Genomic DNA, 24,323 nt, shown 5'->3' on the forward strand with positions numbered 1-24,323 from the left:
CCTGGGAGCGGAGCCAGACTTGGAAATCTCCAAATCATTTGTGAAATGGATTATTCATCCTTCTCGTTTTCCTATGGACGGGTGTCCTGTGTGCCCTCTAACTCAAAGATGAGCTGAGATTTATAGGACTATATTTCAAAAGAGCAGCCCTGATCCGGGAACAAAGGGTGGCCTAAGGGGCCACACCTGGGTTGAATGTAACCCAGGGCTGGGGGGGATCACCTGAGAGACTTCAGAATGTCCCAAGGGATAAAATCCTTAAGGATTTTATCCAGGACACTTTGTGGGGGGCAGACTGATGCCCACCACTTTGAGCATCGGCTGTTATTTTAGAAGGAGAAGTTCCTTTTCCTCCTTTGTGGATTAAAGGCGGGTGGCTTTAGGTCTCAGGAGTGTCTGTGCAAGACTCCTGCAGCTGAGAACCCGCCGAGCCCTTTGCGAGCGCTGTTTGTCAGCTACAAATAGTCAGCATCGGAAAAGCATCTGTAGTTGCCACGGAGAAAGCTGGCTTGGCTGGACCTACCGAAAAGTCCCCTCTTCTTCTCTTGGCTCCCTCGTGAGCCCATCGGTCTGGCCGCCGTGGAGCTGTGCCAGGACATCTACACCTTGACAGAAGAGCAAATGGTAGTTTATTATTCCGCGACAGGTTCCTCAGGAGGGCTGATAACAAAATATTTCTTAGAGTCATTGGCAATTTTCACCGGGAGCTGGGGCCTCCAGGTAGATCAGCATGAGGAAATCTCTTCCCCTCTGCTCACGAGAGCAAAACATCTCCTGTCTCAAGCGCGAGGGATGCTGATCAGCACCGTGCCCAGGGTTTCCAGTGCCTTTGAAATAACTTGTGGTTTCTAGCAAGGAACAGGCATCATCCCTGTACCCCAAGCAGCCTTGGCAGGAGGCTCAGAGCCCAATCGTGGGGTAACTGCAGCAGCCCAGGCTTTGGGACGAGGCTCTGGCCCTGGTCCAGGGCGTGGGGAAGCGCAGACACCTCTTCCATCTGCCATTAGCTTTAGTAACGCAACGAGCTTTGCCTCCTGCTGCCCCTTCCCTGCTGCTGCCCCGCTGTCAAGCCTCGCCTGCTTCTCTGCCGCAAGAGCAAACCCTCTTGTGCTGGCCCCTGGGGAAAAAAGCCACCTAATTCAGTTCCCTGCTTCTGTCTCCAACCCAGGAAAAGCCCTGTGTGCCCCAAAGCTCATCTGGTTGGGTTTTTTCCCAGCTCTGTCAGCTTGTCTAATAGAAGGCAACGCTGCTTCCTATGAGCCCGGCTTTATCTGGGCAGCACGTACGCACGAGGCTGTTAAAGCAGAACGGCCAGGAGCCATCCGGTGAGTCTGAATATTCACAGAATCACTAAGGTTGGAAGAGACCTGTAAGATCATCAAGTCCAACCACCAACCCAATCCCACCGTGCCCACTAAACCATGTCCCGCAGTGCCACGTCCACACGTTCCTTGAACACCTCCAGCAATGGTGACTCCACCACCTCCCTGGGCAGCCTCTTCCAGTGCTTCACCACTCTCTCAGGAAAGACATTTTTCCTAATATCCAGCCTAAACCTCTCCTGGCACAACTTGAGGCCATTTCCTCTGGTCCTGTCGCTAGTCACTTGGGAGAAGAGACCAACACCCACCTCCCCACAACCCCCTTTCAGGAGGTTGTAGAGAGCGATAAGGTCTCCCCTCAGCCTCCTCTTCTCCAGACTGAACAACCCCAGCTCCCTCAGCCGCTCCTCATCAGACTTGTGCTACCAGACCCCTCACCAGCTCCGTCGCCCTTCTCTGGACACGCTCCAGCACCTCAATGTCCTTCTTGGAGTGAGGGGCCCAAAGCTGAACACAGCATTTGAGGTGCAGTCTTACCAGCGCCGAGTACAGGGGCACGATCCCTTCCCTACTCCACTGGCCACACCATTTGATACAGGCCAGGATGGCGTTGGCATTCAGTGCAGTCCAGTCTGTAAGGTCACTCGAACGTTGCTTTTTGGGGACGGCTTATTTTTGATTCCGTGATGCAGTACATTAGTTTGTTTTCTATCAGTGTAGCTACTGAGAACAGGCATTTAATCTCACGCGAGGTAATTCTCGAAGCTGGTGCTGGGAGGAGGTTGCTAATAAATATCCCACGGTAAGTATACTCTTACACCTTTCCCAACCGGTAGCTAATAACGGAGCAGACGATGACATTTAAGCCCTTTCTGCATGGCTGATCAAACTACTCACAGTGACTTTGAAAGCAGTGCTGGGATTTCATGTGGGTATCAAAGCGAGTGGAATACTCGATAGTTCAGATCTCTTGCCTGTGTGACTAATAGACAAAAAGATTTCTAAAAGGTCTAATATCTTATTCAAAATTTCTCTGTCTCCTCTTTGAAGCTACTTAGTGGACACAGTGGGATGCTGATGTTTCTTCTCTAAGCAGCATTAGGAACATATCTGACGTCACTGCGGGATGAGCTCAGGCGTGCGCGCAGCCTACGCAGGCTGGCTCGGAGCTGGTGGTGCCTGGGAGGCAAAGGGTTATACAGAGGCCAGGCTTAAACTCGGCTCTGGCTGTTGGCGCTGCTTTTCTTGGGGTGGTCCCTGCGCCCAGGATCGTTTTGGCTTTGGTTTCACCTAAATGCAGCCCGCTTCTTCCCCTCCGTAGCTGCACAGCTGGCTGGAGTTGATGGAGGCTGCCAGGCTTTGCTCGTTGGGATGCTTCAAGGGGAAAAAGGGTCCCGTTTCCCTCGATGGTTGTGGGTGAGCAAAGTACGAGTTCAGCTCCCTGCTTCACACTAGGAAGGCAGACACAACCGATGCCAGGTCACGCAGTTAGCTGGGCAGTGAGAATTAGGCTGCCGCTTGCCTTTCCGTACAGCTGATTCATTCCTTGACTGAAGGGTGTTGTGCTTTTTTTTTGTTCAGATTGAATAATTCAGCAGCATCAAGCGTACAGAAGCCACGTGAGCCAGACTTACGTAGTCAAACTAAAAAAGGCCAAACTGACATTTTTGTTCAAACAGATTTTTTTTTTTCCCCAGCCAAGGAAGCAAAATAAAATAATGTAAAGCTTATGCAAGGGACAAACTACAGCTGCCTTTCTTTTTTTTTTTTTTCCCCATAAAGCTGAAAGGAAGTGCAAGACATGGCTCTGGCCATCACCAAGAAGTGACCCTCCCTTGGGGATGCTGCTCCATGTCTCCTTACTCCAGACAGCACCACTGGTGCGATTCATCTGCTCCTGTCTGGGGACCCACAGGTTTTTTGCTCCTCGGAAGGTGCAAGAAAAGCTTGCTTTTGTCCTTGTCTGGGGAAATCCTTGCTGTGCCCCTGGGGACGCTTGGCTGTCCCTTTTCCTGTCTTCTCCATGGGTGCTGTGCTCAACCAGAGCTTGCATGTCACCTCGAGGCCGGGCTGGGTGGCATCTCCCACCAGGGAAATGGGAGGCAGGCAGGTAATGAGCGGCTGTGCTGCCCGCACAGCTCTTCCCTCTCTCCCTGTTTGCGCTGTGCTTCCCCATGACTGACAATTCTAGAGAGCTTTGTAAATAATGTAACGCTTTTGTCTGCTTGCTTTTCCTAGTCATCTAAAAATCAATGCGGGCATGTGTTCTCAAGTGCGATGGGCCTTATGCAGGGAGCTCGTTGTCCTTGGCTTGGAGAAGAGGGCCCATTTGAATGAGCACTGACAACCAACCCATTTGTCACGGGATCGATAGCAGAAGCTGCGCGGGGTGGTGCGGAGACAAGCCCTCGTCTGTCGGGAAAGCGTGGGCACACAGCCACCTCTACCCTCCCTTCCCAGTCTTCTCCATGGTCAAGAGATGGTTCCATCTCCAGGCGTCACATAATGAGAAACCAACCCTGAGCTGGGCTGAAATGCCGTGACTTTACATCAGGGCACTTGACGATCTACTTTGTCTGAAGAGAGACCCTTCTAGGATGGTGTGTAGGCTTAGGTTATCACGCAGCAGCCCCTTGATCGTCCTCCTACCGCGCGTCATGCTGGTTCCGAGTCGAGGGAAGGATTAGCTCTTCTCATTGAGGGACAAGGAAAACATCCCACCGCTCTTAATCACTGGGCCTTTCATTTCTGAACAGGAATATTTTTACGAGGAGTTTCATAGGCCTCCTTCGCCACTTCTATCCTCTCCTCGACAAAAAGGACTAATTCTTTTCAGAACACAATGGAAATTCAAAGTCCCACTTACATAAAAGGAGCCACAGTGTCTCCATTTCTAATTAGTCATTGTTCCCTCTGTAAGTCCTTTGCTTCTTACTACAATACTTGCTTCTCTTGGGTAATGAAAATTTAACTATCTGCTGTTCCCGGTTGCCTCTTCTTGCAGCAAGTTGTCTGCAGGCAGACTGGTTTTTGCACAGGAGGCTGCAAGCTGAAATAATTCAGACAAGAACTCGTGCAAACAGATTTCAGTCTTCAGAGAGCTTAGAAAGCCTGTCGCCAATTCAGGCTTTGGCGATGGAAGGAGCTTCAAGGTCCTGCTGCATCGCAGATGCCCTGCATGACCTTGGCAACGTCATAGTGTAGGTGCCTCCCTCCGTTTTCTGGGTTGTAAAATGGGATTTTTGGTCCTTCTCACCATGCGTGGGTGTTGGGACTTCTCTGAAAAGGAACGCCACAGCGCTGGCAGCGTGATTTCCCTTGGAAGTCACAAACATAGCAGAGTCTCAGCCTTTGTTTGAAAGAACGAGGCAACATTACAGAGAAACACTGAAAAACAGGAGCCACAGGTGCAAAATCCATTAAGGAAATATAAAGAGTTCTGAAGTGGTTCTCTTTTTTTCCTCTTTTTTTACTTAAGCTTTTATGACATGCTTGTGACTTGATAAGGATCCTGCCTGTGATTTTTTGAAAGCAGGGTTAGCGTTATTGCCTGCTCGCCATTCACAGTTGATCCTTTATCCTCCTATTTTGTTCCTGCCGTTCAGGATTTCAATAGCTGCGAGAAGTGCCCCCCGCTTTTGTTTTAGAGAGACTTCCTCCACGAAGACAGCAGATCGCAGGGCCAGAAAACAGGTCACGCAGTTGTCTGGCGGCGTAAATAGCTCCTCAGGGAGCGAAGCAAAGCCAGCCACCAGGAGAAGATGAGGCTCTGAGATCAAGAGCCTCTCGAGCCTTGTCTGACACCAAAGCCCCCATCTACAATAGCAGGTTGACCCGCGGCTGACAACCTGCATTCAGCAGAAGGGCAGCTTGAGAGTGCAGATAGGACTTTGCCGTCACGGTGGAACGTGGCCAAGAGGCATGGTTAGCATCTCATTTACATATCCATTTGCTTTTTAAAAAAAAAAAATCAACAATGAATTCAGAGTCCTAATATTTGCTTCTGCTTGGTGCGTCTCCTCTGCTGGATGAATAGCAGAAGACGCTCGCCTGGATGCTCTTGGGGGGGCAGAGTCGGCGCCGAGCGGCTCCCAACGACGCTTGCAGGAAGCCAAGCGTCAATTGGGTTATTTCTTTCTTTGAAAGTATGCCAAGTCTTTACGCTTGAAAAGAGGAAAAACGGGGTGTGGAAGAAAAAGAGGACTACACTTTGGGGGAGGGGGTGGACTTGTATATGTTGCTGTTTGCCATTGCTGCCGCAGGGCAGAGGAGCGCTTCCCAAAACCAGAACTTGGGTTCCCTTTGTGTGGCAGGAGGGTACTCTAGGAGACAAGAGGGAGATGGCGGGTGGCTGGTTGTAGGTACCTTGCCTGGACTCTTGGTTGGGCTCATGTGGTCTGAACTCCAATCCCTGCAAGGATTTGGGTTTGGGAAACCGGGTTATAGTTAAAACCAGATTTTTTTTGGCTAACGCCCTATTTGGTGGAAGGGGACACAATGGCAAACTTCTGGTTGACCCACAGCATCTTGTGTGATCATTGAAGTGCTTGTTTGGTTTTGTCCTTGGAGTCAAACCACCCTGCTTTGAAACCACAGCACCATTTTGTAGTAATGTTGTAAACGTTCATGGGAGAAATACCCAACTGACGTGTTTGAGCCCATTTTCTTGTAGCTGAAATCACTCAACCTGCATTTGTAAATCACCCTCTCCCAATCTCCTCATTTTCAGTTATTTTCTGTCAAGTATCTTACCTCCTTTAAAACTTCTCTGCAAATTACTTGTTCCTTTGGCATTAAGACATAAGAGAGCTGAAAGCTGTAACGTGGACGGGCCTCTGATCTTCCAAACCCAGTTAAACCCAGTAATCAGACTTTAAGCTGATTTGAAAGCTAGTTGAGCTCTGCTTTCAGTACTTTTTTTTTCCTTTTGCTTCTTTTTTATCTGTGATTTAGGGAGAGATGATCCTGCTGTGGAGCAGGGACTGGGCCAGGTAATGCTCTTAAGGTCCTTACCCCCATCTCTCCTCCCGAGTCTGAGCTGTTTGTAGCTGAGATGGAGCCTTGGAGGAAAAAAAAGTGGTTTCAAGTGACAATTTTTCACACTGAACAAACAGAGGGAAGGAAAAGACAGGAGACATATGCCATGTTTCTGCTCTGATTTTCCGTGGCCATCAGCTGCTCTCTAAAACGAATCAAGAAACAAAAAAAAGAAAAGAAAAAAAAACCAACCCTAAAAAGGGCTTCATTTCCAACAGCAATTACCAAATGAAGCCTCTGCTTAATGGACATTTTCAGAGGGCATGGACACCACTTTGTGCTTCTGCTTTCTCATTACGACTCTTGCAGCTCCCAGCTGACAACCTGATAATTCTCGCCGATAAAACAATCTTTTTGGGTTATTGCTGCATTCCAGCGCTGTCCCCGCTTGCCTGGCTTGCCTTGAGAATTGTCAAGATTACGGAGTGAGCCGTGAAAACATAGTTAGCGGGTGGAAAATATATATATAAAAAAACCCAAAGAAACAACAAAGCAAAATGCTCACTTGTTTTTTCTGCTTCCGTTCCTAATTTTCTCTCTCATCCCCACTTTTCCCTAGTATCCTAGTAGTGCTTGTCCTTTATGGGTCCGAATATAATACGGAGCTGATTAATATTCCCTTTGAAACCAAATTTCTGAATCTTAATTCAGCATAGCAAAGGTTTCTGCTGCTATTGGAGGCCACCGTGGCTTCCGGCGAGTCTCTCCCAGCAGAAAGAGCTGGACTCTCCTCTGGAATAACCCCATCCTGTTGTGCGTGCAGCACAGCACCGCGAGCCACCACCGTGGCCTTTTGGAGCCCCTGTGAAGAAAAATCAGATTTCCTTGCAAATACATGGGGGCTGGGAGAGCCAAGACCTCAGAAATACCCGGGAATGTGGTGCTCGAGGTGCTCCTGGGCACTGCAGGGAGATTTGCAAAGATTTCAGCGGGGCTTTTTAGCCTGATGTATGTAAACCGGTGGAAATCTAGAAAGGATAGCTCTGCTTTTCCCCATGTATCTTTAGCTGGCTAAGAGCAAGTTTAAGTTAAGCTACAATAAATTAAATTGAAATATAAGTGTTCACGTGGAGGCGTACGTTGGTTTAACTGCACGAGCTAGAAAATGATTGAGCTTTGTAGCTTTGCCCTGTAGGCAAGGCCCAACAACTCATTTGGAAACAAGTTTAGTTGCGAGAACTTGTGTCACACTTAACCTTGGTTTAGGATTAATCATCAGTCAATGATTAAATTGAGTTCATGTAAATTAGGATGGAATTGATTTAGGGTGGTTTGCATGGAGACTGTCCTGGTTTAACAAATTGATTTTAAAGAGAAACTTTTTCTTCAGCCCGGTACGATTTTGTGTATTGAGCTGACATTCAGCTGAGGGGTGTGGACTTTTAATCCTGTGCCTGTTGCAGGGCGATAATTCACACGCAGCGGGGCTCCTGATCTTTAAAACCCCTCAGGTAATACAGCAAGTCGCAATCCAGTCATTCTGCCTTTTCTCCCAACTTCTTTCTTTTTCAGACCTCTTCTATATCCAGGGTAAGAGCGAGACTTTAAGTGCTGGCAAAGCGCTAGCGCTATTCAGATGCTCTACAAATAACTAACGCGAAGGACCACGCTTACGAGGTCTCCAGATATCTGCGGGAAGGGACCTGGGAGTCCTGGTGGCCAACAGGATGGCCATGAGCCAACAATGTGCCCTTGGGGCCAAGAAGGCCAATGGCATCCTGGGGTGCATCAAGAAGAGCATGGCAAGCAGGGCAAGGGAGGTTATCCTCCCCCTCTATTCTGCTCTAGTGAGGCTGCATCTGGAGTACCGCATCCAGTTGTGGACTCCTGGGTTCAAGAAGGACAGGGAACTGCTGGAGAGGGTACAGCAAAGGGCTACGATGATGATTAGGGGACTGGAACATCTTTCTTATGAGGAAAGGCTGAGGGACTTGGGTCTTTTTAGTCTGGAGAAGAGAAGACTGCGGGGGGATCTTGTTAATGCTTATAAATTCTCAAGGGGTGGGTGCCCGGAGGATGGGGCCAGTCTTTTTTCAGTGGTGCCCAGTGACAGGACAAGAGGTAATGGGCACAGACTTGATCATAGGAAGTTCCATCTAAACACGAGGAGGAACTTCTTTCCTTTGAGGGTGGCAGAGCACTGGAACAGGCTGCCCAGAGAGGTTGTGGAGTCTTCATCTCTGGGGATATTCAAAACTCACCTGGACGCATTCCTGTGCAATCTGCTCTGGGTGAACCTGCTGTGGCGGGGGGTTGGACCAGATGATCTCCAGAGGTTCCTTCCAACCCCTCTCATTCTGTGATATCAGCAGATCAGCCTGACATGGCTTTACATTTAGGACCTTCTAGCATTAGACTGTGGCACTACATACATGTGCTAGCACAACGAGTCATCTCTCTAAGGTATCCCAGAGGGGTATTTGGTTTAGGGGCACTTCGTCAGTGTTTGGTCTTGCTTTTACTATCGTCTTTACAAGAAAGAAGGGAGTGAGCTGGCACCGTGCTGCCGTGTGCCCCGATCCTGTCGAACCACGGGGATGTGCTGTATGGCCACCCCAGATTCCCACCTTGCCTGACTGAAAACCAAAACTCTCCATTCGGAAAGAAAAAAACAGAAGGAATTAACACTTTGAGTGTTCTTCAATCATGGCAAAGCCAAAGAACGATGATATATTTCAAAGAGTGAAAATAAAACATAATGCCAGCGCTTAGCAAACCCTGATGTGAAAGAGGTTATACTGCATCAGAGTACTTTGTGTTGAAAATGAGACGTTTCACCTCACACCTGAGGTGTGAGACATCTCACCATGGCAGGAGATGACCCGAGGGCTTTGAATTGTTATTGCAGCACTCAGGGTGGGGACGGGTGGGGAGAGAGGTGATAAACCACCACATTTGGTCCACCTGTGTCAACCAAGGTGGTGGGTGTCATGCTTAAGAGCTTGGCTCATTAGGGTTGGGTGGTTTGTGAGTTTGACGATGCAACTTTGGCAGAAGGGCACTGCTGAACCAGGACTGTTGCTTCCTCTCATCCCCAGACGTGTGTGAAGCTCCCAGCAAATACCAGGAGGTTACGCTCTGGGAGAAGAAGGAACAGCAGCAGTCGTTTGTTTTCCAGCGTGTTTTGTAGCAGGTTCTTAACTGTGTGTCCTGATTTCAGAGAGCACATGAGGTGGGAGCAAGGCTCAGAAGCAGAGGACCAACGTCCTCTTGTATTAGGTGTAATGCAAAATATTACTGCTTCCTGAGAGCCTGCTGCTTTTCTATCTGTTGATCACGATGGCTAAAACACCAGCACCACGATTTGGAATAAAATAGTTAGAGGAAATGCCTGGCACCTCTTTGCTGTATCTTTTTTCCCCCCCCAGGGAGGAAAAACATTGCAGTTTTTTTGTCTGAGTGTGTGCGGGGGCAATAAGTAATCGCATAATTAAGAGCCGCAGAATTCAGCTTCGGGTTTGTGCTGCGGCAGGAGCATTTTGGGCTGTTGCATCCCAAGGCACTGTGTCGCGTGGAAAACTGCCTGAGGACTGACAGCCTCCTCTTTCACTCTTGTTCCCCTCTCCAGGTCAAGCATCCTCCTTCACACAGCAGCCCCAGGACCAGGTGGTGATCGCTGGGCAGCCCGTGACGCTGCTGTGCGCCATCCCCGAGTATAATGGCATCGTGCTGTGGATTAAAGACGGGCTCGCCCTTGGAGTCGGACGGGATCTCTCAAGTAAGTCGTGATACTACCCTACCTAAACGAGGAAAATGGGTCCTCTCCCTGCCCAACAGTGCAGGTGCAGCCACAATATTTATTTGGAGAAGAATGAGTGGTTTTATGTCAACTACAAAACCTTCCAGCCAACTCAAACATAAGCATTGAAACTTGGAATAAACAAAAACTTTTTTCACTCTGACTTGAAACAAAGCAGATGGTTTCCCGCAGGTGTGACCTGACCCTTTGGAAAGCTTTGGTTTGGGTTGACTTTTGGAAACAAATGTCATGTTTCCAAAATGCAGGCTGCAATGTTTTGTAAATGTTGAAAGTGCCTGTTTTGACATTCTCAAAAAAAGAAGAAATTCTCTGTTAGCTTTGGATAAATGAGTTTATTGCAATCCAGCGGAGCCCGCAAGTGCTTGTGGCTTCCTTACGCTTGTACTTTTGGCAAATTATAGTTTGGTAATAGAATTCCTCAGACTTCTCATTACTTAATCCCACGCATGCATTGTGATTGAGGGTTTATTGCAACTGGTGAAGACTCTGGAACAATAGTGGAGAAGTTATACAGTCTATTCTATATATTTTGCTGGAAAACACTAATTTTTCAGTGAAATATTGCACACAACTAAGGGAGAGTGTTTGCTTGAAAGCCAGAAACCTGGGAGGGCACCGAGCCCTTCCAGGAGCTGCAGCCTTGTCCCCCCGAGCACAGCAGAGGTTGTACGCGTGTGACATTGCCACTGCTCAGCTTCTGCAGAGCACAGGAGACCTGAGAGGGTTTTTCTCCAAGTCAAGCAGCAGCATTCAAAAACCAGGGGAGGATTTGTGGTTTTTGGTCTCCAGGGACCCCACTCTTCTCTAAAGTGTGATGCCTGCTTTTTCTTTTCCTCCATTTTTTAATACATATAATTACTTATTTCTCAGACTTGCCTGAGCGAGCAATCCCCTCTTCAACTCTTTTTCGAAGCTCTGTGCCACAACTTTTACATATATTAGAGAGCTGAGCTTTCCATGCAAGACCCTGCAACACGAATGGGTAACAACAGCTCTGCTGAAGTATGTCTCTTATGTGAACGACTTCCACAATTAACGGAGCTGGGGCTGCTTTAAGCAAGAGGCACTGCCAGCTCGCACGATACCAGCTCAGCCAGTCATCTAATTAGCTAAATACAAACAAACCCATCATTTGTATTTCTTGCGGTTCAGGAGAGCAAATCCTGCTGTTGATAGCTTGTGAAACAACAAAAACACAAGAGCGTGCCAGGCTGCCTGCGTTACACAGTGCATTAATCACCGGCGCAGGGAAGGATGGGGTGATGGCAGCCTTCCTTCCGATCATCCTACAGATGTTTCAAGACACAGGGCAGGCTGATCAGGGCTGTCGGTACCCTCGCAGACCCCTGCCCAACCTTTACGTAGAGCTAACAGTGGAAGTATTCCAGGGTTTCACCACAAGCACGTGCACCGCTGACTTAAGGGATTAAGGAAAACCCACGTCGGGTCTCAGAGGAGCCGGAGGTGGTAGGTTTCCTGGTGGAAGGGCTCATCCCTTTTCCTAGCGATTTCAGTTAATGTTCCTTCCTCAGCATGTCTTTTTTGAACTCTTAGGGCAAAACCTGCAGTCTCTTTCCCGAATTTGGAAGGCCTTTCTCTTTTTGGGCTGGCTGCCAAGGAGGGGAAGAAGCTGCCTGGCATCTGCTGTGGGGCGGCTGGGGCTCTGGACCCACACTGTACACTCTTCATCCTCGGGCTCATCGGTCCAGCTGCCTCCTGACTCGTGCTTTGCATTCTGCAGGTTATCCGCGCTATCTGGTCGTAGGAGACCATCTGTCCGGAGAGCATCACTTGAAAATCTTGAGAGCTGATCTCCAAGATGACGCCGTCTACGAATGCCAGGCCATTCAAGCTGCCATCCGATCCAGACCTGCCCGGCTGACTGTTCTCGGTAAGTCCCATCTCCTCATCATGTTGGAGGTTATTTGCTTTTTCTTTTCTTTTTTTTGTCTCTTCGCAGTCGCATCGAGTGGCTTTTTGTCAAAATGTTTTGTTGTTAAATCAAGAGAACTGGAAACGAATCCATCGTGAGAGCGATGGGAGTGCATCTTGGTCCTGAGAACGGTAGCAAAGGAAGCTGTTTAGGGAGTACAGCACAAAATATTTGGTACTTCTGCTGTACAAATATACGTGCCGATTCAAGAGCGTATGTGCATACATTTAAGGATATGAAGAGCGTCGGTGCAATATGCGTTACCCTTGCCGCAATGCTGTTCTGTGGCAGGCCCAGGAGGACTCTACCACTCGAGGAAAGGCTTGTTTTCATACTCCCTTCATACTATCTGTTTTCATACGTATGTTTGATCATCGTGCATTTCTCAGTAATTAATCTTTCCCCTGAGCAGCACAGGAGGATGTTGCATGGGATTGTAAACAGGAGATGGCTCCCAACGTCTTCTAAAGACCCTTTTTGGGTGGGAGATGGGAGAGTAGCGCTGGCAAAGGTCAAGGGCTTTGTTTGCAGGCTGGCAAAGTCATCAGGAGTGCTGGGAAAAGGCAGGCTGTGTCAATGAGACTTCCCAGGATGGATGTGGCTTCAGAGAAGTTAATGAAAAAGGTATTTTTCCTGAAAAGCTTGGACAAAACCCAGTCTGTATTGCTCCCAGATACATCCTTATTATTCAACCCCCAAAGTGAAACTATTTACGCATTTTGGTTTGTTTAAATTGAAGCTGGGATTTGTTTTTTCCTTGTTGTTGTTTTTCCTGGTGAATTTTTAGGGAAAAAAAAATTCTTAAAAAGAGATCCCAACCAAGACTTTTAGTGCTTTTAGTCAGATCAATGCTAATTAGTCTTAAGCAGCCAAAAAAAGTGAATTAAGGTACTAGTTCTGGTTGAAGGTGCGCCTTATCGGAGTCTGCGCACCACCGCGAAAACGAGTTCTAATTTCTGGTCTGTAATTTCCCCTGTATTTGTTTTTCTCTCTCCACAACCCTACAAAGTCCCCTACCCCCAAACGTACACAGCTGCCATCTCTTCCTTCCCTGACCCCAAAGATAATGATGATTTTCTTTTGATTCATCCTTCTGCTCAATCAACCCTTTGCAGCAGCTCAGAGCTCTGATGGGTGCCCGTACATGAAAGAAACCTGTAAATGAATCAGAAAGCAGAACGCGGCTGTCAGGGGGGCTTTCTCGCTTACCGACAACCTCTGCAAGCTGCGTCGCCTTCCCCTCCTTCACCCGGGCTCCCTCCTTCTGTTGTGAAGGCAGACTACGTTGCTGGAACCAGACAAAAGAAATAATGTTATTTAATTAGAGCTAAAGATTTCAAAACTAATTTAGTCCCAGGGCGCACGGGCGTACGTCAGAGCTCAGAGCTGCTGCAAAGCGTTGATTGAGCAGAGAGATGTTTTTATGGATCAAAAGGAAATCGTTATTATCTTTGGGGTTATGGAATGTGTTGAATAGATGGTAGTTAATGTTTATGTGAATATACATGGTAGTTGCTAATTGGTACATTTACCTAAGATGTTCAGCAACTGATATTTGCAGAGTGTTTTCCTTTTAAGAAAATTAAAGTTACACCGCATTCAACTTAAGCCCGATCGATAAGAAAATGGGGCTTTGCAACCCGTCGGTAGCGCGTCTTTCACTTTCGATGGATTTATGCAGATGATCTGGGGAAATTTAAGGCTGGTTGGGGAGGTACGAGTGACAATCCACATCCTCAGGAAGGGACTGGAAGGTCGCTAGCAGCCAGCAGATCCCACTTTGATACCTTTGCGGTAGGATGGTGTGTCCTGCCACACCGGCAGCGAAGGCGGATGGTGCCATGGGTGGTCTGCGGTTTGCATTTTAGCCAGCCCAGTGGAGGGGAATAGAAATGGCACATTAAGAGTAGATGCCTCTAACACCCCGTGTGTTAAGAGGTAGCGCTGGCTCCTGACAGTCGGTTACAGCGTGCGGTGCGTTAAGCTAAACTTACTGTACCTTGGGGAGGCAAAGCGTGTGTTTGTACAGAAAAAAGGAGAGACATTTTTGATGGTTACGGATGTGTAATGCCACCAGCTGTGCAGACATTGCTTCTCTTTGGATCCGGTGCGTGCCGACTCGGCGAGCCTGCTTTAGTCGTGAGCTAAGCAACCGTCTCTGGAGGGATGTGGATCTCCCAAAATTCATCTCACTGGGTTAGGAAGGGATGTGACAGGCTACCTGAACCGCCTCATTTGGAGAAGTCCTTGTGGAGCATTTCTTTTAGCTTTTTATTGCCATCAGAGGTGATTTGTAAACCCAGAAGGGATTACTTGTAAACTAATTGTAAAAGTCCTCTGCTCAAAACCCAGCCTGACTCAGGCATCCCGCTGCCCGCACTCCTGGGAAGCCCAGGCTGTCTTCTCGGTGCCTCCGGAGAGGGAAAGTGGGTTCTCTCGGTTGTGGCCAGGAGGGAGACTTCAAACAGGAGGCTATTGCTCACGCCTCCAGCATCCTGGCAGGTAAGAGGGGCTGGAAACTTCCCATCCTGGAGGCTTTCTGATTCATCTTTGACGTTCAACCAAAGCCTAAATCCTCCCGGTCTGCCCAGCTTCACCCGAGGCTGCAGGCATTGCCTAGGCAGGAGAGGATCCCTAAGCCATCCCCAAATCTGCACGCAAACCTTGCAGCTCTCGAGGAAATGATTTGTTGCAGCGGAGATGAGTTGGGATGCTCTCGTGACTGGGAGCCCGAAGAGTGCTGCTGGGTTTGCCAACGACTCGCGTGGCTCCTCAGCCGGCCGGAGGTGTTGGAGGCAGTTCCGGGGAACCGCATCCCACTCTATCACACCCCAGCCTTGTCTCTGGAAAATACCTTGCCTGGTTTTTTTGCATGGGTTGGTGCTGCCTTGTCCCTTCTTGCCAGGTTTTCCACTTCCTTGGTATCACAAAATCCCCTAATGCCTCCCAGTTCAGTTCCCAACTGCTGTCATTCATGTCTGACAACAGCTTTACGGGGCTGATGCCTCCTACTTCCCAGCTCAGATGCAGAGCTACACCGTATTTTAATTAAATATTTAAGGGTTTGTCACATTGTTTTCAGATCTACATGGTTAAATGTAGTGGAACAGATCATTCCATAGCCTTGGAAGTCCAAACACTCAAACAGATGAGCCTATTAGTGTCATCAGCATCGGGAAAAGTCTTTTATTTGTAGAGTCTCAGGGACAAATATTGCTCAGGAACCCGGCTAACCCATCCCAAAGCTGAAGGGACCCCCCTTCTCCAGGTCTCCCTCACCTTCCCTCCTACCATTGCCCAAATTGTCCAGGGAAGGAGCCACGGCTCTCTCTCCTAGGGCTGTCTGCCCAGCGGGGAAGGCAATGGCTGATAAAAGCTGACGAGATGGGATTGGGGAAGTGCGGAGGCATCCACGTTTTCTGCAAGCAAAGGATGTCAGGGCAGCGGGTTGACAGGGGAACCCAAGCCAGGCAGGCTCTGGGAAGCCACTGGAGAGCTATTTGCTACCTGGTATATCTTTAACGGCAAGGCTTCTTAATTTATGATCTATTTAACTAAGCTGGGGTATTAATTAAATAAAGTAAGAGCCTGATTAGAACTTGAAGAAATTTAAAAATAAAATCAGGCAGCAATCGAGCGAAATTGCAAAGCAAACACTTTGGCTGTAACCACTGGAGAGTTCCCTCCGGTCTTCCATCAAAGCTCAGAGCAGGGAGGGCAAATACAAGAGATTATATAGCCAACAGATGTGTGTTGTTAAAATATGCATCTGCCAGCCGTGTAGTTTAAGGAGCCAGAGGGCTAGCTTGTGGATCCTTCTGCACTCGGGGGACCGTGAATGAATTTGAGGCCCCTCCAGCCGAGCTGGGATTTGCAGACACGTTAATTAGTGTTGAGTTCCCAGATCTCGAAGGCAGCCAAGCGAGGAGGAACTTTGAAGATAGCATTGACTTCCCCGTGAGGAAGGAGAGGGGAGGGGAAGAGGGGAGCCCCGGCTCACCATGCCGATCCGGCCGCGGAGTTGCGAAGCCTCAGCCCACGATGGCCAGGGGTAGGCAGGACCCGCGGCGCCAGGAGGGCGGCCAAGCAGAGCAGATGGATGGCGAGGTGGTGCGGAAGCTGGATGGTAGCATGGTTGCTCTCCTTCGCTGGTGTCTTGGCAGGAGCATCCCAAGCCCGTCCTGGTCTGTGGCTCTCCCCAGCATGAGATGTGGTGCCTCCAGCCCTGCCGTGTACCACAGGCTGTCCCGGCAAGCTCCTGTACACCACTGGCTCCGCAGTTCAGCGCAGGGGAAGGGTTGGTCCCAGAGAGATGCTGGTGGAAACTTGGTGACAACCAGGACAAGGGGACCACGGGGTGTGAGGAGGGGGGCAGAGGAGCTGCTTCCAGAGACTTAAGGTGAATAATTAATTGATAGGTAATTTACTTGTACATTCACCTTTTATAGTCTAATTCCCTGTCTCCTCCCCTTCAACAGCCTCTTCTAATATTAACTCTGCCTTCATATGTGTCCCATTAGAAATAAAGCTTTCTTAAATCAACATGAATTATTTAACACTACAGATTAAGTTAATTAGAAGTGAGAGCTCCTGTCTTTTAAGATGGCACAAGCCAGGGACGGGAGAAGAGGAGGGTCACCTAGGTGTCAAGTGCATTCACGTGCAATCACAACCCTTTTCCTCTTTTTATTTTATTTTTTTATTTTATTCCAATCCTCTTTCTAGCCGAGTCTTTCCAGTCCTCCCCTGCTGAGCAGAGTAAGCTATTTCCATTACCAAAATGATCGCTGGCAGCTTGAGACATCTGCGTTTCCCAGCTTTCCTGCTCTTTAGCGGAGTTTGATCAGAAAATAAAGAGGCTATGGCCTGGGAAAGGCCATTTTTCAATATTTGTTTGTAATGCTCAGCTGCAATGAGAGAATGTGGACTAGGAGAGGTTTCAAATCCAAAAACAGTTCAGCTTGGCACAGTCTCAAGTATTTTTCCATATTTTTTTAACAGAATTCAATTCTCTGAATTCAAAATTCAGCCTAAACCAGCATGTAGAGTCAGGGCGTCAATTCAGAAGAAAAAAAAAAGAAGTGATGAAAACGTGATCCTTTTCCTCCATAGTCTCTTCTTGAAAAAGTTCGGGTCTTCGCAAAGCTGCGTTTTCTGCTGGGAATATTTTCAGTGGCTAAATAGCAACCGAGTCTACTGAGAATGGAAAAGAAACATCAAACAATCGAGCACAAATCCCAAATAACCTAAATATTTGATGTCATGTCTGAGCAGCTTAAGTTTACAGTGCTCTGAGCCAGCTCCTTTTGATAGCAGAGGGTGGACGGGTTTCCTTGCTAGTATCCCTGCGCAGCTCCTGGGGTGGGAAGGCATCTCCACGGGCTTGACCGTACCCAACCAGGCAAACCCAGGGTCTCGGTGCCGTACGAATTCAGGGTGAAAGGCAACTTCTGCCTTGTGCAGTCTATATCTGGAAAAACAAATCAAAGAGAGGTACCGTATGCTAAAAACTCGGCTTTAGAGGTGGGTCTTCCCAAGCTGGGTTTCACCTGGGCGTTGGGAAGCGCTCTTCTTCCCCCATTTCGGAGAGGTTTGCACCCTGCCCGTCTGGAGGAGGAGGAAGGCGAGGCAGCATCCCCACGAGCTCTGCTCTCTTTACTTTGAAGGAGACAAGCAAAATTGATTCACTTACATCCCCATTAAGCACATCTTAGCTGGCTGCGTGGTTCTAGGGTGAAATGCTTATGGAATGTCCACCGGCTTCAGGCTCTGCCAACGTTGCTGAAGAATAACGACTTTGCGATTACACAAATAGGGGGAGAGGAAAGCTAAGAAAGGGGGTTGTTCCACATTGCCGATATACCCGCTGTTCTGCCGCTTTTGCCGTGCCGTTGTAGAGCTGCTGAGATAGGGAGTAGCTCGGTGTGCCCAGTCGCCGTGAAAATGTGAAAAGCCCCTTCCCTAAGGATCCCGGAGGGACTTTCCCAGTAGTCACCGGGAAACCTGGAGCTTTTGCAAAGACAGCCCTACTTGCACACTGCTTGTGACAGCACCCCGATGGGCGTCAAGCCTGTCCCAGTCCAATAGGCACAGTTAATGCGCCGCTGCATGACCAGGAAATTTAAAAAAAATTTTTTTTTTTGTCAAATGCATTAAAAATGATAAATATATTCCCTCCCAAAAGGACAGGGCTGTATCTGAGCAGCAGCTGGTGTTTAATCGTGCGGAGGGAAGTCCATCAGGGCCAGGCCAGCACTAAGCAGGTGCTGCCTCCGTGTCTTCAAACCCTGGTCCAGTGTTATCGGCTCACACCATTTTGTAGGTAGCCTGGCAAAATTTGTGTTTTCTTAAAGCCTTGGGCCCCAGGGTTAGGTGATACCATGAGAGTCATCTTGTTCTGTACGTAAATTAAGGGCTAGCCTTCGGCGCTGCAGAGCCAGGCTTGAATTCCAGAGGAAAATTTGTGTGCCTGGAAACCCGTCTGTTTTCTTTGAACTGTATCGCTTGGTCTACCAGCAGATCACACACAGAGTCACTATGGTTGGAAAAAACCTGTAAGATCATCAAGTCCAACCATCAACTAACCCCACCGTGCCCACTAAACCATGTCCCGCAGTGCCACGGCCACACGTTCCTTGAACACCTCCAGTGATGGTGACTCCACCACCTCCCTGGGCAGCTTATTCCAGTGCTTCACCGCTCTCAGTAAGGAAATTTTTCCTAATATCCAGCCTGAATCTCCCCTGGCGCAACTTGAGGCCATTTCCTCTGGTCCCGTCACTCGTCACTTGGGAGAAGAGCCCAAGACCCACCTCACCACAACCCCCTTTCAGGTAATTGTAGATACCATCTCTCCCATCAAACTTCGCCTTCCTTATATCCTCAGATCCCCAACAGCATTCCTACCTGAATGCTGAAGACTGAAGGACCACAGAGTAAATAGGAAGAGACGCGGTTAGAAATGATTAATGTTAGGGATCTTGCGCCAGTCCGTGATTTCTTGTCTTGATGCGGGGAGGGCCTGACCCGTGTTTTTATCGAACACGAAGCATTTGGCTTCTCTACGCAGACTCTGCTGCTCTGTACTGAACTGAGGGATGTAAAGCACATAGAGCTGATAAAAAGCCTTCCTCATTCTCTGTCATCCCTTCAGATGCAGTGGTGGCTGCATCCCTTTACCCTCTTTCCCGGCCCCTCTTGCCGGCTCTGCCCACCTCCCTGCCCCTCGCAGCGGAGCCGTGAGCAAACACCCCCGGCTACGATGGCCGTGAAGTTGCCATGAAATGACGTGGCGGGTGCTTGCTGTGTGTCAAAATCCCTCCATCCTGCTGTGCTCGTCACTTGTACTGCTGTGGCTGCGCCGCCTCCTGCTCTGGGCACAAACCTCTCTGCGTCTCACCCCCAAATCCTCCCCAGTCTGCGTACGGCATCCGGGAGCCAGCGCTCCCTTCGCATCACACGAGCCTTTCCCCTTTGCATCAAATGGCTCCTGCTCCACGCAATGCCTGTGGACAGGGGAGATTATTCTGCTTTATGCAGGATCGCTGACACCTTGCATTCCACATCACACGACGAAACCCCGCGCGCGTGCAAATCTCTCTTTGCTTTGCACGCCTACGTGCGTTTCTCCCTCTTGCCAATCAAGACAAAACTCCCCCATCTGTATCCTACACGCACTTCTCGGTATCTGCATTATCCGTACACGCAGCAGCTCCTTTTTGTGCCTCTCGCGCCTGCACGCACGGATGCGATATAGATTGCAGCGCTATGCGTTCGGGCTGCGCTCGGTGGCTGCTCAGCCTCGGGATCCGTCACCGCTGGGAACTTGGTGGGTTGTTAGTGACCTGACAAAAGTATTGACTCCCTCTCCCCTTGTCAGCTGGCGGAGAATAATGAGGCCCTCGAAGCGTGACATCACCTGAGCGACAGCCCCCGCTTTCCTATCGATCCCCCCTAATGAAAAATGAACCCGAGGCTCGGCAGGGGCAGGGCCAGCCGCGAAAGCAGAGAAAACGCTTCAGGAGAGGATGCATAAAGCGGCTGCTGAGGCGTTCCTGCTGGAGGATGCTTGCCCGCCCCGGCTCTCTGCTTGTGGCCAGCCCGGAGGGATGCGTTTTCTTGGGTCCGAGAGCTTCGCCAGCCCTATCCTGGGTTGCTTCTTGCATGTCTTGCGTTTTCCCCCGCTCCTTTAAGCGTTGTCCAGACTTGCACCCGCTCAGCCTGTTTCTGAGCTGCTCTGCCAGTCGCGATAGAGTTCAGGCTTCTTAGCACAGCTCCCAGCTGCGACCGGCACCTTCCCCAGGTCACGGCGGAGAAGGGGTTGGTGAACCCTGTGACAAATCTCTCTTCTTGTTCTAAATCCATCGCAACGCTATCTGTTCCCGGCATTGCCGAGCGGCGTTTGCTTTTGATGCACGTGTCAGCGTGTCTGACGGATGTCAGCTTCCCATCTGATGGTAGGATGGGGATGGCTTTGGGGCTGTGGCATTCCTTTTAGCGCAGCTTGGGCTTCAAAACTGGATAGCTGCATCTTAATGATTGACCTGTGGGTGTCCTTTGTAATTAATGGGCAAATAACCTCCCCTGTCCCAGGATATTTATCTCATGCTAAGGCAGAGCTTGGATAAATGGCCCTCTGGAAGGGGCCGTTATTCTTTTCTGACGTTAAAAGGTGCCTGGTGTGCTCAAGTCAGGAGTTGACCATACAGACATCTTAAGTTTGTTTGGGATGACACCAACCACCCCGCTGCTTCCCACGAGTCTGCCTTGGGCCGGTGCTTCCTTACTGGGGCGTGCAAAGAGTTTTAGCTGCGGGGGCTCCGTGCGGTCCCTGCCAAGGCTGGTGGTAGAAGCTGCTGTGAGATGAGTAGTTCCATGATTCTCTAGTAGGTGGTTTGGTTTTGCAGTACTGGGTGATGATGTGGGTGCTGAGCTACAGCAGGGTGTAGGAGGCGATACCCCAGACACTGCAGAAAATGCACGGTACCTAAAGGGATCGCTTTAGGTGATAAATGACAAACGAGGGACTACTTGAGGTGGCAAGCATGGACATGGCATTGGATGACCCAACCAGGACCCCTCTCTCCAGCCTCCTGGGAATTAAGGCTGAGGCTTTCCCCGCGGGGGGGGGGCAGGCATGAAGCTGCGTTATCGGGTTCCTCTATAACGTGCTCAACTCTGACCTCCGCAGAAAGAGACAAGGGATTCACGGCAAATTATGGATTTAACACCTATGATGAATCTCCATTACAGCATGAAATGAGAAAGGAAAATGTAGCTAAATGGAAGGTCTCCCCTGGGCAGCAAGAGACTGAAACTTAGGAGAGGCTGGGGAAAATGGAAAAAAAAGGTGTGGGGGGGGAATCAGGAACTAGGAAAAACCTTGTTCCTTTTAAAAATTGCAAAACCTTTGTAAGCCACTGCTTGCAGGTTAGTGGGGACATGGATTAAAGGCCAGAGCTCAGACCTGTGACACATCGGAGGTTTCCAACTCCATCCCCTCCACTTGTCATGACAAGGGGAAATGAAATATCGTTGGGTACTGGTCCCTCGGGTGCTCCGGACTGCCGATCCCCAGCACCTGGGACCAAGACCTGCCCTTCACATCCCTGAGTGTAGCCTGGCCCTGGCATCAGTCATCTCCCTTTAGGAAATGCCAATCCTTCGCTGGCAAGTGCACTGATGCCTTTCAGCTTATACTCAGCTCCTGACTCCCAAACATGTGGCTCGTGGGGTCCCCACCACCGCAGCATCCATCCCTTGCTGCCCACCACTTCAGTGGCTGCTTCCATAGGGTTAATCCTTTTCCCGGGGCATCAGTGCAGCCGGCTCTCCGGCAGCGGTCAACGACCCAAGAAGCGACTGATAGCTCCGAGGCTGCTGTTGAGCTGGGTGTGGGAAGCAGAGACCGGAGTGGAAGCATCACGCTGGGTGTAATGCAGCCGGAGATGAATTCCCACGGGGAGGAGCTGGCAGTAGCTGGCAGCTGGGTAGCTTTGCTGGAGATGCAGGAAGGAAAATGGGCTTTAGAGACAAAATACGGGCTTGGCACTGGTGGGAAAACCAGGGAAGGGGCACCCAGCGTGCTGCCTGTTTGGCTTGTCCTTCTGGCTGTATGGGTGGAAAGGGAATCCGGTGATTTATGGCCTGGATGGAAACACACGAGTCCTGGGTTCATTTCTGTGCTGCCAAAGCCTCTGCGCGCAACCTTGAGCAAGTCCTTCAGGCTCAGATCCCTCCCTTAAAGGAAAAAAGGACGGGGGTGAAGCAAAACCAGGAAACTTTGGGTTATAAACATGCTCTGCCTTATACCCTGTGTTCATTGCGGTTACGGCTGCCGTGTGGATGACATCCAAGAGGTTTTCTGGGGTTGGGCAGTGGCTGAGCCGAAATGCTGCAGAGTCATAGTTTTGGAGACAAGTGTCTATATTCTCCTTTGAGTCATAAATCATGTAGGAACTGAACTCTCCTCCCTGTGACCCAGCCGCACACAAGGGATCCTCTTACTGCCCTTAACTCACAGCGATGCTGCGGGGATGAACGCCGGACAGCTTGCGATGGGTTCGGATAATCCGGGGAGCATCCGCGTACCCGAGGTGGCTGTTTCTTATTCAGGTTGTTGCTAGGGAAGTCTGCAGAGATTTCTCATAGTGGGTGAGAAGTGACTTTCAAATCAGAGGCAGCATGAAAAATTGCAAGGGGAAAATAAAGTCTTTCGTGATACCACGTTTAATTGCTAACAAAGACAAAAATCACACCTCTCGCATTTGGTTCACCAGCGAAAGCCCAGATAGATACCAGCTGCCCCGTTATGTCTTTGATTCCAACTGGTAGGTTTAAAAGATGCAGAAGGTATTTAATGATAATGATAATGATTTACATTTATATAGTGCCTTGTATCCACTGGGATCACAAAGCGCTTTATATATCTATGGATAAAAATATACTGGATAACAAGCACTCCATCCGTCACCGAATCACAGCCACTTCCCCAGCAAGGCAGCAGGCTCTTCGGGAAAGAGTTGCTGCATTTCCAGAGCCGCTCTCCCTCCTTGCTGCTGTGGCACTTGGGGTGCTGTACGGTAATTTTGTAATAAAACCAGGTGATAAAAACACTTTAAAAACAACAATGTCATAAAAAGGAGAACCCTCGCTGTCATAAAACTGCACACAGCAGAACAGGAGGGGAAACTTGGAAAGGGAGAATGTTATAAATAGGGACTGTGGCTGTTGTGGCAATCAGCTCTGGAGGAGAGATGTCTTACCGCTGCTCTGGGTTAGAAGGTGAAGAGCTTGGCAGCAGCAGCATCTCCCAAGGGCAGGTACCATCAGAGCTGGTGGGTTAGAGAGGGACCTCCCAAGCTTAGTTAGGAGGTGGCAATGCAGGGAAAAATCCCAACACCTGAGACTTGAAAGATGCTTCTGCCTCCGTGCCCTGCTTCGTCCTGCCGTGGAGCAGGTCTCCCACGGGTTGGGTGCAATCCAGCCGCCTTCCTCCTCCAGCTCCCTGAGCGAGCGAGTTCTGCCAGCGGCACCGTGCCTTGCCGGCTGAATGCCGGTGTCTCTCCTAGGAGGCATCGAGCCTCGCTAGCCCAACATCCCCCCCGCTTCCCGAAAGGAGCCCCTCGGTCGAGACCCTTCGGTGGCAGCATCTCGCTTGGCTGGCTCTGGGAGGCACACGAGGGGAGGGGAGGAAGGAAGGGAGAGAGAAATTGAGGCTCTTAGAGATATTCATTCAAAATTCATAGGCGCAAAATTGCAGTCTGCATGGATTTGTTTCCTTTTGGAAATTACAGGAAACTACAGGCACCAACAACTGTTATTCAAATAGCCACTTTAGATGATTAGGATGGCAGGAGGCTGTACTTACACATGCAGACCCAATATAATCAGACGCGAGGCAGGGTGGGAAGGCAAGGCCAGGCAAAGGGAAGCAGAAGGAGCGTCTAAGCGTAAGCAGGCAGCAGGACAGCTCTGCGGGAAGAGGCACGGAGCCGAATCCAGCCCCGCCGCTGTGGTGTGAAGCAGGAGCACCCTATTAGCTTCCCCTGGGTTGGAGAGCCGGCAGGTTTGGGATGAAAACGGAGAGCGCGGAGCTGGGTGGAGATTCCCGGAGGAGGTTGCTCACCCCTGGTGAGCCGGCAGGCTCCGGGCAGGTAGTGCACGAGTACGAGCATCCTTCCCTCCTGCCTGCAAGCAAGGCCTCTCCTCTCCCCTGCGCGTGCGTCATGGCCCAAAAACTCACACTCCTCATCCCCTACCCTCTCACCTT

General features: G+C 49.7%; 1 protein-coding gene across 1 annotated transcript in view; it reads left to right on the forward strand.

Moving 5' to 3' along the window:
- The window catches only part of KIRREL3 (kirre like nephrin family adhesion molecule 3), a 134,298-nt gene that overhangs the window by 19,639 nt on the left and 90,336 nt on the right, over positions 1-24,323 (forward strand). The window contains exons 3-4 of the mRNA XM_059829567.1: positions 9,928-10,077; positions 11,861-12,010. Coding sequence (XP_059685550.1) covers positions 9,928-10,077; positions 11,861-12,010 — 300 coding nt within the window. The remainder of the gene's footprint in view (positions 1-9,927; positions 10,078-11,860; positions 12,011-24,323) is intronic.

The sequence above is a fragment of the Gavia stellata genome, chromosome 26, assembly GCF_030936135.1.
Source record: "Gavia stellata isolate bGavSte3 chromosome 26, bGavSte3.hap2, whole genome shotgun sequence".
Taxonomy (NCBI): domain Eukaryota; kingdom Metazoa; phylum Chordata; class Aves; order Gaviiformes; family Gaviidae; genus Gavia; species Gavia stellata.